The sequence below is a fragment of the Gymnoscopelus microlampas genome (genome assembly GCF_963454915.1).
Source record: "Gymnoscopelus microlampas genome assembly, chromosome: 10".
In the NCBI taxonomy this organism is placed as follows: Eukaryota; Metazoa; Chordata; class Actinopteri; order Myctophiformes; family Myctophidae; genus Gymnoscopelus; species Gymnoscopelus microlampas.
The window spans coordinates 40,738,061-40,755,560 of NC_139947.1; the positions used below are offsets into that span (position 1 = coordinate 40,738,061).

At 41.9% G+C, this 17,500-nt stretch overlaps 1 protein-coding gene across 1 annotated transcript in view; it reads right to left on the bottom strand.

Annotated features, from left to right (window-relative positions):
* LOC311054227 (PDZ domain-containing protein 4-like) overlaps positions 1–17,500 on the bottom strand; it is a gene marked incomplete at both ends in the record, with an annotated part of 33,910 nt that overhangs the window by 10,306 nt on the left and 6,104 nt on the right. The window contains 7 exons of the mRNA XM_084070105.1: positions 3,329–3,430; positions 7,286–7,348; positions 8,328–8,426; positions 10,065–10,149; positions 10,610–10,919; positions 11,394–11,496; positions 11,997–12,047. Of these exons, the coding sequence (XP_083926231.1) occupies positions 3,329–3,430; positions 7,286–7,348; positions 8,328–8,426; positions 10,065–10,149; positions 10,610–10,919; positions 11,394–11,496; positions 11,997–12,047 (813 nt within the window). The remainder of the gene's footprint in view (positions 1–3,328; positions 3,431–7,285; positions 7,349–8,327; positions 8,427–10,064; positions 10,150–10,609; positions 10,920–11,393; positions 11,497–11,996; positions 12,048–17,500) is intronic.

The following is a 17,500-nucleotide window of genomic DNA, read 5'->3' on the forward strand; positions in this document are numbered from 1 at the left end:
TTTTTTTGCTGAAGTCATTAAACTGTCTGTCATTTCCTGTTCTATACCAGTGAAGTGATTGGCTGAAATGTCACAGCTGTCTAAATAGCTGTCATGATGACTGATAGCTCATTCTACTGGCTGACGTGTGTGCGTGTGTGTGTGTGTGTGTACGCACGCACGCACGCACACGCGTACCGTAGGTCTGTGGTCATAAACAAGTCATATGCATGTGTGATTGTGCGCATGGGTGTGTGCAGGTTTGCATGTGCGTTGCTGCCTGTATGTGTGCATCCTAATGCATGTGTGTGTGCTTTAATTATGCACACACTTCGAGGTGTGTGTGTGTGTGTGTGTGTGTGTGTGTGTGTGTGTGTGTGAGAGAGAGGGCTGACATGTATATAAATATTCAGCTTCTGCTTTTCCTACTTACTCAGCAGGTATGAACACACTGGGACCCAGTGTCATACTGGTGAACATTCATCAACACGCAGTGCGCGTGTGCGTGTGTGTGTGTGTGTGTGTGTGCGCGTACGTACGTACACGTGTGTGTGTGTGTGCGTGTGTGTGTGTGTGTGTGTGTGTGTGTGTGTGTGTGTGTGTGTGTGTGTGTGTGTGTGTGTGTGTGTGTGTGTGCATGCGCACATGTGTGTTTATCATAGTAGAATGCTTGTACTGTATGTTGGAACTGCTAGAGGACAGCCAGTGTGTCTTATACTGCATGTAATGGGAAAAGTGGAAGGTTTGGGTCAAGTTCATGTCATTAATCACAGTGTGACAAATTGATTTATTTTTTTAAACTGGGAAAATGAACATTCATTCTCTCACTCATAATGACCCCAAACCACAGGCATGTACAGTACACAGTAAAAGTCTTAGTGTTCATTTAATTTTAGGACTACATTTGTTCAGACTTCAGTGTTTCAACAGCATAAATGAACACTGAGGATATTACACAGTAATTGTCATATTTTCACCATTGAATACATTTTATTCCCCTTAATATTTTTAAGCGATGCAGGCCTCTTCTACAAGTGACTTTGTGTGATTGCGTGTCTGTCTGTCTGTCTGTGTGTGTGTCTGTCTGTATGAGCATGGCATAAACAGCTGCATCTGATTGCAACACAAAGCTGCACATAATTACGCTAATTAAACACAAACAGGAGGCACAGTGCACCACTCACCTATGTGCCACTTAAAGACATGCACCCACACACTGGACACGAATGCACAGGCACACACACACAAACACTGTGTCACTGTGTCCCACACAGGAGCTTATGGGATGATGTTATGGGATGTACTTACAATACTGTACATTGATGTCATGGGATGTTTTTACATTGAGATGATGGGATGTTTTTACATTGAGATTACTCAATGTAATACCAGCACACACTCAAATAGAGTAGTACTGCCTGAATAGCAGCACATCCTCAGTATCATGGAACCAGTACCAGCAAGGGTCCAGTTACAATCTCAGAGCGAAATCAACACTGAGTATTTCACTGTGCTATTGTAGATATGAACTATTACCCCTTGCCACAACCTGTTACCTTTTAAAACACACAAAGTAATTACTGTGTGTGTGTGTGTGTGTGTGTGTGTGTGTGTGTGTGTGTGTGTGTGTGTGTGTGTGTGTGTGTGTGTGTGTGTGTGTGTGTGTGTGTGTGTGTGTGTGTGTGTGTGTGTGTGTGTGTGTGTGTGTGTGTCTTTTGTAGGGCACTGCTCTCTACAAACGGCAGCAGTGAATGAGAGCAAAGTGGGTTAGTAAAGTAGGTTGCTGCCCTGTTGGGCGGCTATGTGGGTATTACAGAGAGACAGAGTTGTAAGGTCTGAGTAATGAATGTATTGTGTATTTCTAGTGCACAGAAAATTGAATGGTATATGGAAACATCTCAAATCTATTTATTTCATTGTGAGGGAAACAAATGTAGCTATTTTAAGTGAACATTTCTTTTCAAAGCCTCTCACATACCTTGTTTGTAGCACTATGCATAGAAATGGTTGTCTGTGACCCACAGAGTCACACACTCTGTGGGCCGTACTTTGCGCGTCTTATTTCTAGGTCTTAGACAGTAATTAAGTAATACAATGCCACCATCTTAGGCGCATCATTTTCCAAGCCGTGTTGAACGCAAACACTTTGAAAAAGGTTTCATGACATTCAGATTTACACAACATTACATTAGATACTTTAATGATAGGCAACTGAGAATGCAAATATCTGTTGGTTTGTCAAGAGATAGCCTATCACAGATGTGTTTTGCACATGAGACAGTCACATAATTAGACAGAGGCAGAGAGTCTACAGTGATTTTGACAGCCATGCATGCACTTGGACATCTCTCCTTTCAATGTGATGTTTCTTTCTCTTTTGATCTCACCACTTAACCATCCTGATGTATGTAGATTGAGTATACTGACACTATCCATAATGACCTGGTAGATTGACAAATTATTTTTAATCCCTTGTGATATTAAGTGTTGCCTTAATTGTACCTTGAATACTTTGCACGTTTGGCTGTTTAAATGCAGCAGTAAGGTTGTTTATACTGTTGCATTTGTATTTTTATTCTATCTATTTTTATGTATCTTTGTTTTCTATTTGGTTATCATCTTAGCACATCTAATTAGAAATATCTCTTACAAAAACCTTTATGATATTATTTCCCCTATTGCATCATCATTCTGTTCCATGTGATACGACAAGCCTATATAAGGGTCATGGGGGTCACTAGCCTGATTATCAGACTGAAGCGTGACGCTTCAGTCCACTCAGTGAGTGGGCGGGGTCTATGGCCTGGAGCCAGGCTAGGGGGTCACTGTAATTGCTTTATTTAATTCTATATATCTATTGAGCATAAATATATAGAGCATAAATATTTAAGCATATTTGGCGTCACGGCTCTGTCTCATTTCATTCATTCCTTGTAAGCATGAATTATAATAAATGATTTGCCGACTAGATTTCACAGGGAATCGAATGAAGTAGACCCACATAAGGGAATCATAGAAACAGAGCCCGCTGGTGGATGCTGCAGTGGTGGTGGGAACACAAAAAACTTCATAGAGCAGAGCACAAAGCAGCAGCAGAGCATGTGACTGATCAGCTGATCAGGTGCTCCTTTGAGTTGCCTGCCTGAACTAGCTCTGCAGGCTTCGCATCATATGTGAGCAAGTATGTAGTTATTATGTCATGTGTCACTTGTATGTAAGCTAGTATGTCATGTCATGTGTCAACCTGTATGTGAGCTACTGTACTATACGCAGCTACTGTATGTCATGTGTCACTTGAATGCAAGCTGTGCCACTTGTATATGAGCTAGTATGTAATTATATCAGTCACCTGTACGTCAGGTCTGGTCAGCAGCAGGGAGAAGTTGATGCTGTCCTCTCTGGACAAAATGGCGACTGCTTCTTCTCTGTTCTGAATGTCCACTCCATTTATCTGGGAGAGGGAGATTGAGAGAGAGAGCGAAAAAAGAACAGGGAGTGAACGGTGGGGATCAAGGGATCGAAAGAGTAGTTTTTATTCTACATCTGGAAAGGGGGGGGGGGGGGGGGGGGGTTAATGCTGGTACTGAATAGTTACAGTCAATCTGGGGTTTTGGAGTGCAGTTTTATAAGCTTAGTCAACCCAAGAAATAGGGTACCTGTGTTGAACAAATCTCAGTCTCATATCAGAGGCTTTTTCGATAAAAATCTTCATTGGAGGGACAAATCCATCTTAATCTATAGAATTGGCTTTTAAGAAGGCCCTTTTTCAGAGCTAGAAGCCAATGAATGTGTCAGTCCCATCCCTATACAGTGTTGTGAAGTACCAGTGCTTTTCATGACCCACATGTCTAAAAGAATCCAGCTTTCCTTTGCTGCAATCCATATTAAAGTTCAAGTTACAATCAAAGTTGCTTGATAGAGAAAATCATTCAATTCATCAACATACCATGAATACAGAAAACATCCAATACACACAAAACGGTCTGTCATTTGGAGCTGGTCTGGTAAAGTGACGTGTGCATTTTCATATTTGTTTTTAGTTTTTCGCCCTGGAGACAAAGAACCCCCCCTGTCCTCACCCCAGCTGTCATAGGAACCAGCAGTGACATCACTCGGCTGCTTGGTAACCATGGTGACACTAACACAAGGCGTTGGTGATCTATTCTTGTGGTTTCCTTTCCTGTTTCTCCAGGTTAGTAAAGCTTAGAGGTGTATAGGTCCACTACGGTATGTACTTGTAAATGAATTAATTAATTTCACTTATACTTTGCGTTCCATTCTAGAAAGGGTTTATCAATGTTCCTGTCATAGTGCTGGTGTATAGAAAGATGCTCTGAGGAAGGCTCATAGCCGAAACGCATAAGCGTTCACTTTATTGGTGTGCCAATAAAAAATAGTGCCATCTTCAGAGATGGCACTATTTAAAGTAAGTTTGATCATTATGTTCCAAAATTCCCAAATTGGATATTCACCATGAAAGAGGGCTGGCACCTTATCCCATAAATAAACTGTACAACGCAATACACTACTTCTGATGCTTTTATGGAGGCAAGTTGATAACCTGTTGACAAATAAAAAAACGAATCGGGATCCACATGGGAATGACTTGGCTCCAATGTGGATCTCGGACTTCATGTGGCCAGATGTCAGTCCTCTATGAAGTCAGTGACAGTCTATGACATATCTATGTATGACAAAAAAATGGGCAAGGTTTCAGCCCAATCAGAGTCCCATTGACATTCATTATACATTTTAAGTTAAATATTTAAAATAAGTATAAAAAAGAAAAACAAATGACTGGAAATACTTGCATACTATGCATAAGGAATTTGGCGGTCGGTCCATTGTTTTAAAAGATTAGCTTCGGACATAGACAGACACACAGACCCTCCCCTAGATGGCTTGACTGCCGAGCCACGCTGTAAAAATTTACACCTGTGTACTCATATTTCATGATGTACACATGATTCAATGATTCTAGGAGAGTCAAGTTTCTAAAGCTGGTTAGTGAAAGTTTGGAGGTACTGTACTTTGTATGGAAACTGTAGGGTTTCTGTGACTTGTAGTACAATATCACTACAGTATGTTTTCCAAACTTATGTGAGGGCAGTTTGAGACAATACAAGTAGCCTAGTCTCACATTGCCAGACTTCCGCCTCCCAATATGTCTTTGGGATTTCAAATCCAAGGCAGTTGCTAGAAGAGTGGCGAACAGCAGCTAAAACGGCTACTAACAAACCTACGCCCACTGTTTATAGGCCCACTGCTTTGGAAACCAAAACTCCCCTTTTGTACAGCGAGCGTGACTTTGGCTTACAACTGTCAACAATGAATAATATTCTTAATAGGAATAAATGTGCCGTCTGTGTGAACTTTGCATAGCTCAATAGCCTAGGGTAGGGTAGGTCTATGCGGCTGTATTTGTATCAGTCATAATGGTACTTAGAGAGGTACATTTATTTTGAGGTGGTATACAGTGTAAAAGGTTGGAGAACCATTGCATTACACACAACAATCAGATGGCTTCAAATGGCACACAAATGTCTAAAATTAAGTTGTGCGTAACAGAACCTGACAGTCTACGGTTGACGGTCTGATATTCATTAATCAAACTCAACCAGCTGGTTATTACTCCATGCTACTTGGATGGCTTTCTCTTCCTTTCTCTCTCCATTCTCTCTCTATTTCTGCTCTTTTCTCCTAGCTATCACTCTCTTTCCCACTCACCCTCTCTCTCCCTCTCTCCTCCACAACCACTGACTTTCCTTATCTTCAGCACCACTTCCCTACTCTATTTCTCACACCAGACCCACCCATCCTTTCTCCTATTTCCTGACACACACACTCTCACTCTCTCTCTCTCTCTCTCTCTCTCTCTCTCTCTCTCTCTCTCTCTCTCTCTCTCTCTCTCTCTCTCTCTCTGTCTATTTTTAGGCCAGCAGTAACTGGGCTGTGCTCAGCCTTCATCTGATTGGACAGGCCTGTCATTGTTGTTTTTTTTACAGGTGTAACCTGTCACTGTTTTCCAAATCACAGCTGCTTATGTTGACAAGCTCTCATGTACAGAGACTTGCAGCGAGGGTAACAGCAGCCCGTCTGTCACGACTCACAGAGTATGTGTTATGTTGGTCTGCCGCCAGGAAAAGGAAATTAATGTGAATGTTTCCCTCTGGTAGTCCTGTGTGTCTGTAGAAGTGTTGATTGGACTGTGTTTTACATGCATTTGTTATGAGCTGTGTTTTATAGGAAGTGTCACCTTGAGACTGACTCTAGTAAAACTTATACAGTAGCACTGAAACTGACATAACTCAACATGGATGCAAAATTAACCAAATTGACATGGCGGCCGGCCAGGGCCGCCCCGGCCATTAGACAGACTAGGGGGCAGTCACATCCTGGAGCTACCAGCTACCATCACATAGCTACCATCCAGAATTGCCACCTCCTAATCTCCTGCTGATCGGGTGCTGTGTGAAAAACCCTGATTTGAACAGCAAAATATCATTTCTTTACTACAGACTTATGGAAACTTTGGACTACCTCATATTTGTTTTATACAATGTTGAGAAATAGGTCACCAACCACCATTACAGTGTTTCACCCAGCACCCCTAATTCTGGATGTCAATTACATGTGACAGAGTGGAGAGTCCCTGAGCTACAGCAAAGAGATGGGTCTATGATGCATGAGTATGAAATAAGAGCAAAATGGCCACTGTGTGAGTTATAGTCAGTGGTTCCCTGTTAGGGCTGTCACGATTATGACATTTTACATGACGATTAATTGTCACACAAATAATTGCGATTAACGATTTCATTCCACTATTTTTTTAAATGTTTGAGTGAACATATGAACATTTTTCAACATGGAAACCATTTTGACGATTATGCAAAATAATTGAGATTATCGAAGATAATTACGATTATGTAATAATTGTGTCAGGCCTTCTATTGCCTGTTTAGTCTTATGGTGTTTCTTGAAAGTATTGCTTCATGCAGAATATCAGTGCAAGGGTTGTTGATTTGATTCCCTGTTGTTTACTCCCCTGAGGTACTCCTATATACAACCGCCGTGTGTGTGTGTGTGTGTGTGTGTGTGTGTGTGTGTGTGTGTGTGTGTGTGTGTGTGTGTGTGTGTGTGTGTGTGTGTGTGTGTGTGTGTGTGTGTGTGTGTGTGTGTGTGTGTGTGTGTGTGTCTGTGTGTGTGTGTGTGTGTGTGTGTGTGTTGTATTGTATTGCTTACAGTGCATCCTTGTCACCTGGGCTGGCCTTGTAAACATAAACTGTGTGCGTGACTGCGTGCCTACCTGCAATATCCTGTCTCCCTCTCTAATGCGTCCGTTCTGGGCCGCGATGCTCTCAGGATTGACCTGGGGAGGGAGAAATAAATAGGGGGGATAGAGGCGGGAGGGAGGGAGGACAGAACACAGTAAAGAAATAAGTGAGTGATGGACGAGTGTCTGAATTAATGAACATATATGGCTGTCTGAATGAATGGATTGACAAATAAAGTGAAGTAATCAAAGGATGGATGCATGGGTGGGTGAGTGAGTGAATGAGAGGGTATAAAAACATGAAGGAGCAAGACTAAGTGCTAATGAGTGAGTCAATTATCGAACGAGCAAATGTGAAAGAGATGACACTCCTAAACTAGGAAGGGGTGCTCCGTGGAGCACATATCTCCACCAGACTGTTGCCTACACACAGCTTTGTAAATTGTGGGTTGCAGCCGTCAGGATCCGAGGAAGCTGCAGGGGGAATAGCTTTTTCTGCAAGATACGGTGCAATGTTTTGCATCTCTGCTCTGCATTGCCAATTATAGTCGATCAGAATGGAATATGAAAAATCTGTATGATACATACGTATCCCATGACTCGAGCGATTTGAGTCAGTTTTGGACCAAATCTGGAAAAGTGTGTTTTGAAATTGTCGGAAATGGGCGTCACCTATAGCCTATACTGTAGGTCTATATGGGACATTGATTTTATGACCTACTGTATGGTTCAAGAGTATTAGGCCAAAACATAAAGTGGACTGTTATTGAACCATCATATGGCCGATTTGAACATTTTGGGGTAGAGTTTCTTCCTTGACCTACTGGCAGTGAGCGTGAAAGGTTTGACGCTGATTCTGCCCAGTGGTTTTTACGAGATTAGCTATATCTCAGACACACATGGACACACACAGACAGGTGTGAAAACATATAGCCGTATATGAAAACGTATATCCAGACTGATCATGGGGAACGCTTGCGTGATCCCACATAATCAGTCTGGCAATGCCAGGCTAAAAAACATAATCTCTGCCTTCCGAATTAAATAAATGGAGTGAGTGAGTGAGTGTCCTCACCTCTCCTATGTAAATCCCCAGGTCATCCTCATCATCTGTTCTGTAACACACAGTCAGACCCAACTTGTTCTGCTGACTGGACTTATACAACTCTACCTCCTACAGAGAGAGAGAGTTTATTGTAATTAGATTTTAATTTAGCACACAGGGACACACACATGACATCACTATTTTGTAATGCAAATGTGCGTGCCAGATTTAATTATCTGGGCAGGTTGATAAACCTAACCCTAAAAGGTTGCCAATGGTTAAATAGAAAAGAGAATAAAAAAGACACTCCGTACACAATACAACAGATAGCACGTATAAAAGGTTATGTGAGCACATAGCTCACATAAAGCAAATAGATCACATATACTGTGCACATAATGCAGTCATGACCTTGAGGTAGCATACAACTCCATATATCACATGCAGCCTTCAAAGACCCGATAACAACACATACAGTAGTGACCTCACAGACCTGACGGACACACCAGCAGATGAAGCTAAGCATTGTCAAACACCATGTTGACACCACAGTGTGTGTGTGTGTGTGTGTGTGTATGTGTATGTGTATGTGTGTGTGTGTGTGTGTGTGTGTGTGTGTGTGTGTGTGTGTGTGTGTGTGTGTGTGTGTGTGTGTGTGTGTGTGTGTGTGTGTGTGTGTGTGTGTGTGTGTGTGTGTGTGTGTGTGTGCGCCCTCGCAAATGAGTGACTCTAGAAGCTCACAATGTGTTGCAACGAGACAGGTTGGGTGCTTTACATTGTAGCTTTCACATGCATTTTCCAAGAAAAAGCAGTTGGCAGTTTCATTGGAATATTGCATCCTGAAGTCAAGCTGCAGAGGCTGTTGTTAAGATGAGCGATTAACTGTTCTACTACCCATTTACACAACAAGTTTGAACATGACAGGGAGAATGCTTATACGTCTATAGTTGTTAATGTCTGTACCACTCGCCATTTATGGATAGGTGGAATTAATGCATACTTCCATGGGTAGGTGGAATTACTGCATACTTCTAAACAACGGGGAAAACGCCTTGTTTGGATTTCTTTCTTTCTGTCTTTCTGTCTTTCTGTCTTTTGTCTTTCTTTCTGACTCAAAGTTCATGTCTGTCCATTCACAGTGTAACCAGCTGTATATTTGCTAATGAAGGAGAGTTTCAGACAAATCAATGTAGTAGCAGTCCGACAGAAGATCAATGACAGCCTCTTCTCTCCTTGTAAGTGTGTGTTTGCTTTGAAGGTACATTTGTGAGATCAGTTATTGTAGTGTTGGGTTGGACTGAAACCTGCGTAGCCCTTGAACATTTCACAACATGTAATGTAGAATAACTGGTAAATAATGAGAAATCATCAATCAGTAACTGGCCGTCCTATTTTAATGACCAGTTATTTGATAATGAGTTGTTACAGTAGGCCTGCAGTACAATCTCTGCTTATTGTCTATTTAACTCTTATATCACTTATATAATCAATTTGATAATACATGCATGTGGGGCGCCGATGGCCCAGTGGTTTACAGTACCGCATATACAGCAGGCCTACAAACTTTGCTGCGTGTCACTCCCTGTCTCTCTCTCTCCCTGTTTCCGGTCCGTCTCTACTGTACTATCCAAAATAAAGGCAGAAAAGACCCAAAAATATCTTTAAAAAGTAATAATTAATTTCTACATAAATGTCTTGTCTGACAGGTCTGATAGAAGCTGTAGTCCGAGGTCTTACCTCGTACAGCATGTCCTCATGTCTGTCCACCATATACTGCATGTCCACCTGTCTGTCCACCTCATGGTGGGACACATCCAAGTAGTCGTTAGGGTCGTTGTACTCAAACACACAGCTAGAGGAGAACGGATGCATGGAGGGGAGAGGAAAGTACAGAATAAAAGCGAGGGGAAGGCAGAAGTAAATTTACATGTGTACCTGTACTTTACTTGAGTATTTGTATTTTTGGATACTTTCACTCCACTACATTTCAAAGACAAATATTGTCCTTTTGACTCCACTACATTTCTAGGAAGGGAGAAAGTACATTATGAATTAAATATTAGAGATGTACAATCTCACAATGTTTGAGCTTGTAGTTATGCTATTTTCACTAGTAGTGATATTATTTTAACTTTTTAATTTGTGTTTTTGAATTTTGAATACTTTTGAATACTTAAGTAAGTAATTTGACTGAGCAACTTTTACTTGTAGTTAGTATATACTTTGACTTTAAGTACTGGGGTTGAGTGCTTTGTCCACCACTGATTATAACTAAACACTTTTATTAGTCTATTTATAGTCCATCCACTTACAACTGGTCGTACTGTAGACTGGTCCTGTATGATCCTCCCAGGTGAGGAGGAGGAGGGGGAGGAGGGGGAGAGGAGGCACCCCCTCCTCTGCCATCCTGCTGGTGCTTCTGATGATGATGGTGATGATGAGGGTGAGCGCCCTTCCCCCTCCTGCCCCTCCCCCCCAGCGTTAGGAGGCCGTGGAGGCTGATGTCCGTCTGTGTCCCATTGTCCACGCAGTCCGGGACCGTTACCATGACGACGGGGGACCTTGGATTGGTGATGGTGCTGGTGGCACTGTTACTCCCGGTAGCGCAGGTCAACACACCGGCTGTAACCACAGTAACAATAATGATAATGGTCATGATGATAGTAATAATGATAACATGCAACATACATACAGTAGTAAGATCCTCAGTTTGCATTGAACTCAGAGAAGAAGTATAGGTACATTTGTTTCCAATTTGTACTCACTGGGAGTTAAATGAACACTGGATTTGACAATGTAGGCTACTGAAGAATCAAACAATTTGTTTAATGATAAGACACTAAGGCTGTTCAGCAGACAGACTGAAGAGAACCAACTTGGGTGAGGAATCTCCAGTCTAAATATTTGTTAGCCACATTAACCCTGGCACCCCTATTTTGGAAATGTCATTATAGGCAATATTTTGAAAATAGTCAATCTAGAAGCCCACAACACGTCACGTGTTGTGCGTGCGTGCGTAGCTGTGTGCAGAGTACAGCCAATGGCCCGCCATCCACCCACACAACAAGCCTTCATAAACCCCACCGATGTATGCACCTCTCCGACGGTGACCCTTTTTGACCGAACCCGTGGGGTGCAAAGGATCCTGGGAGTTCTGTGGCCTGTCCAGTGGGAGCTGAGATGGTCTCCTCCCTCTCACCTATAAGTGACACATGACATCATCACTTGTTACTGTTGTGTTGTTACCTTTGTGTGTTTGAGCACTGTTTTTGTATTACTGTGCTTGTGGGGACTAGAATACCAGTCAAAGTTTACCTGGTAGGGGCATTTCTCAGGTCATTTTTTTATGTTTAAGATTTGGTAACATTTTAATTGAAGCCCTTGTCCGTAATGCATTGTAAATATACTTTATAATTATAATGAATCTGCTTAATAATAATAAAAGCACCCGTGAATACTAGCATTAATAGCATTTTATGTATGTTTATAGTGCATTACAGGCATTGATTTCATAGAAGGTGGGTTACAGTTGGGGATACGATTAGCAAAAGGTTCAGATTAGGATTAGACAAATAGCAAATATGAGCGGTTAAAGTTAGGGTTAGTTTTAGAGTTGAGATGTGGATTTTGAGGTTACAATTAGTGTTCTCTGGTTTAACATACTGTGCAAACACTGAAGAGTCAAGTGTTGTAATGTACCTTTACGTTGGTGTGTCTGTCTACAGGCCTCAGAGAGCTGCTCCAGCTTCTCTGATGGAGGGATGAGAGAGAGAGAGAGGGAGAGTTTAGTCATTAGTTGTAGTTTATACTGTACATACTGTATACTGTAGACCACTGTTTGGGTCAGGACCCATCTTTGGGTCGTGGACCAATTTGTATGGGTCGCGAGTAAACACCCCTTTATTTTTTGTTTCCTAGATTTAGTTTTTAATAATTAAAAAAGAAATCCCCCCCAAAAACTCACAATTTTAGTAAGTTAAAAAACAATTCAAATGTTTTTTTCAAAATAATTCAATTTAAAAATAGGCAAAAAGGCGTGTAGAGCGACTATTTTCACTAGTTTGGGTCCTGGGGAGACATCAAATTCACATCACACACGCTGAGGAAGGCTTGACGCCGAAACGCGTCTGTGTATGCTGTTGTCCGTGCTGCTGCATATGAATTAAAAGTACCAGAAAGGCTTTGGAGTGCTGGCTATTGCTTTATTTACTGTGAATCTTTGTGGGCCGTGCACCCACAAACTGCACCATATACAGACTGAGAGTGCTCGTTATTTTCTATTGAGACATCAAATTTCTCTTTTGGGTCTCGAGCTAAAACATTTGGGAACCACCGCTGTAGTCAGACAGACAGACAGAGAGAGAGAGAGAGAGAGAGAGAGAGCGAGAGAAAGAGGGTTGGGGGGCAGTCAGGCAGGGAGGCAGGCAGACGGATCATTACAGTCATATAGGTTTTCATCTGCAATGTTTTTTTTTTTTAAAACACAAGAGACAGTGAGAAAAGGGCATCCAAGACAGGAAAGGTCATTCAGTTCCTTCACGGATTCAATCATGCATGCACCAGCCTGTATTCAATGCTGCAGCACACTGCTTGTTAATAAGGTTGTATTGTGGCATTTTCACAGCTCTGGCGATCCATTTAAATGAGAGGGGAAATGTCTCAACGTGTGCTGTCCTCAAACCCCCTGTTCTTTGAGGTGTGTTCAGGCATTTTCAGAGGTCTGTTCAGAGATGTTAAGACTCCTTGTGTTCAGAGGTGTTCAGGTGTGTTCAGATATTTTCCGATGGGTTCAGACATGGGCATTAAATGACAGTTGCTGGAGGAAAAACGTAAGACACGCTAAATCCAATCAAACATCGGTACCAGATTTCCATTTTCCTCGTAAGCAATATGAAGACATGTTAATGTAAAAAACTAGGGATGTCCGATATTATCGGCCTCCCGATATTATCGGCCGATATTAGCATAAAAATTGATATCGGGAAAATATCGGTATCGGTTTTTGAAAAAAAAAAAAAATTTTTTTTTTTTTTTTTTTTTTTTTTGCTTTATAAATAAGTTACAGGAGTTCTTACTGTATATGGTGTGTGTGATATGAAATTTGAGCTTACCCTAATCACAATAATCCCCGCATATATCGGTATCGGTTGATATCGGTATCGGTAATTAAGAGTTGGACAATATCGGTATATCGGTTATCGGTAAAAAAGCCAATATCGGACAACCCTATAAAAAACATTGGAACATGATATAATAGTATAAATAAAGCATAATGGTAAACACACACACACACACACACACACACACACACACACACACACACACACACACACACACACACACACACACACACACACACACACACACACACACACACACACGGGACATTAGCATATATACCTGTAAGAATGATTTAGCATCAACACACTTTACTGATATCATTAGAAACCAACATATTAAAATATTTATAGGAGCATATGAAACTCTGTGTGTGTAGAATGTAGATACAGTATGCTGTCCATGCTTTATTATATTCAGAATGTGCTTGTGGTGACAATCATCGACTTAATATATCTATCACACAGACACGCACGCATGCTTGCACACACATGCACGCGCGCACTCTTATACACACACACACACACACACACACACACACACACACACACACACACACACACACACCAGTTCTAGTCATTAGTATTGTGTAATGAGTTTCTCTCTGAGGGCAATGGTGACCTTGAGTTTCACTAAATAACATTTTAAATGGCACACACACACACACACACACACACACACACACACACACACACACACACACACACACACACACACACACACACACACACACACACACACGTCCCACCACCTCTCTTCTCCTCTGTCCCAAAGCTGATTGTTATGCATTGCATGGCTTCTCTAGAGTGGCAGACAGACTGTGTGAGTGAGCATACTGTAGGTGTGTGTTTACAGGGTCTGTGTGTAGTGTGTTTGTGCCGATCTGTGTGTGTGTGTGTGTGTGTGTGTGTGTGTGTGTGTGTGTGTGTGTGTGTGTGTGTGTGTGTGTGTGTGTGTGTGTGTGTGTGTGTGCATGCGTGTATATGTTTGTTTGTGTGTTGTGTGTCTGTGTGCCCTACCCCCCACTGTTCCTACTCATTCAAGTGTATATCAGTATAGTTACCATGACAATAATGCATGTTTATACAGGGTCCTGCGTCCTGTATAAACCACCACTAACTGACCCAGAGACAGTGACTGTAATTTATACACTTATATGTATTAATTTATGGACCCTTTTGAAGGTTTAAAATGTTTTAATAATTATTATTATTAAAGTAATACTAGGTAACTTTTTCAACAAAACTAAAGTTAAATTGTATATCTTTTGTGAGTGGCAAAAGTTTCACAACACCCACTCCATGAATTTCACCCCCGAAAGCCTTTTATACATATATTTTCTATTGAACGGTGATAGGGGTGTCTTTCCCGCGAAAATGACGTCATGTAGCCGGAAAACGGAAGCGGAAATGCACCGGTTTCCTGTTTGGCCAGGAACTACCGCACCGGTTTCCTGTTTGGCCAGGAACTACCGCGCTAATAACAAAAAGGAAACTCACGCTGATTTTAAGAGATTGTATGATTTGAAGATCGAAAAACAACAGAAAAAGAAAACACAGCTCACAGTAACTAAAGCTCCACTGGCTAAGAGAAACGATCCACAGATCGTATAAAATAATTAAAAGAACGCTTTTTGAAACGCTTCCGTCTTCCGGTGAAAACAAATGGAATTCTGGGTAACAGAGGAATAAACGAACGGCCTGCAGTGACGGTAATGACCAGCAGAGGCTGCTAAAAATCGTTATTTGTAGACCTGCATTGTATAACTTTAATACTTCATTTAGTGGCTGTCCATGCTGGTACACAGTAACACCTAAATAAAACACACCCAGAATACATGTCAGCTGAAGTACCTGCTGGAAGTTTCCTTTTGAATTGAATAAGGATGAATTCTAAACAATGACTACAAGGTCTATCTGTGTCTGTCTATGTCCAGATTTTGCCCGTCTTCTCTCCTGTATCTCTCATAAACCGTCTCCCTCTCAGCTTTCCTACTGTCTGTCTCTCCTACACTGTCTCTCTCTCAACTAGTGTACTGTCAGTCTCTCCTACACCATCTCTCTCTCTCTCTCTCTCTCTCTCTCTCTCTCTCTCTCTCTCTCTCTCTCTCTCTCTCTCTCTCTCTGTTGTTGTCATGATTTTTTTATGTGGGTTGTGTGTGTGTTTGTTTTGTTTTGTTTCGACTCCCTCCCTCTTGTTGTGAATGACTGACAGACACTTTGACTGGAATTCATTTCTTCCCTGTAACTCTTTTTCTCTTTCCTCGGGCTGCGCCCTGGGCCAGTGTAGCTGGATGCATTATAAATACTGAACCTATGAACTTCCTCTCAGCTGTCGTGTCAATGTGTAAACTGTGAAGTAACTTGTTTGTACAGTACTGTATGTCTAGATGTCATCAGGACTGTTTTGTTGAAGCACCATGTGTTCAGTATATGTCTGACTCCAGTCTCAGGGAAGGACTGTGGACAGTTCATTTATTGTGTGTGTGTGACCAGTGTCTGTGACACATTGTGATATAGTGTTTGTCCTGTATATGGCCATGTTCAGTATACCCAGTGATCTGTGTGTGTGTGTGTGTGTGTGTGTGTGTGTGTGTGTGTGTGTGTGTGTGTGTGTGTGTGTGTGTGTGTGTGTGTGTGTGTGTGTGTGTGTGTGTGTGAGAGAGAGAGAGCTAATGAGTGTGTGATAATGATGTGACTGACACCATAAAGATGTTAGTAAATATGATAATTATCTGCTCTTTAATGGTGTCACGGTCTCTCCACACTCAGGCTTTATCTTGGCTTATTTTCTCAACGTCTCTCTTTCATCCCTATTATAGCATGCTATAATAGAAGCCATTGTTTTCGCATTGTTAAATGAAATAAAAAAGGGTAATCGTGTTTTTCTTAGTTAGCATTAGTGAGGACCAATCATGGTACCTCACTACGCACGCACGCACGCACGCACGCACGCACGCACGCACGCACGCACGCACGCACGCACGCACGCACACACACACACACACACACACACACACACACACACACACACACACACACACACACACACACACACACACACACACACACACACACACACACACACACACACACACACACACACACACACACACACACACACACACTACACATGTGACATGCAACCTGCTGTTCTCATCAACAGTCTTCCCAGATTGCTATTTTGTCATTGTCTTCTCCCCACCACACACACACACACACACACACACACACACACACACACACACACACACACACACACACACACACACACACACACACACACACAGGGCAGAGACAGACGGATGAGGTTCCATCTTTCATTCTCAGCATGGAACAGTGAAGGAAGAGATTGTAAGATCCAAGAAGAGAACAGAGAGACAACTTTTCAAAATGTCCATCTTGTGTAGAAGTAGAGACAATTTTGTTATTGTTTTCATTGATTCAAAACACTCTGTAACCTTTTTAATACTCAGGAGAATGTTTTTGAAATGATTTGGTGAAGAGCGGTCTAAGACTGCCTTTATTTTGTGAGTCGTTACAGAACATTTGAGTCTTTTAAATGGCAACCATCAAATCGTCGCCGTCAGACAGAATCCTTGTATCTCCAAATTTCAACTTTTTATGTTTTTTCTTCATTTAATGCCCTGCTTTGTCATACTAGATTGTCAAGCAAAAGTAGTGAAAATAGATGAACTACAAGTTCAGAATGTAGCACATTGTGGGCGGCAGTGGCTCAGGGCTAGAGTGGCCGGGTAGAGTGAACCGGAAACCGCAAGGTTCCCATTTCGATCCCGGGTTGGGGCCCCAGAGTTAGTGTCGAAGCGTCCTTGAGCAAGACGCTGAATCCCTTGCTCCCGAAGAGCAGGTTGGTGCCTTGCATGGTTTCCTCCGCCATCGGTGTATGAATGTGTGTGTGAATGGGTGAATGTAATGCACAATCTATGTAAAGCGCTTTGGATGAAAGCGCTATACAGTACAAATGCACCATTTACCATTTACATTGTGAGCTTGGAGATTTGCTATTTTCACGGTTTCAGAAAAATGTCATTCCATTTCCTGAACAGTAACGGTTATGGACATACA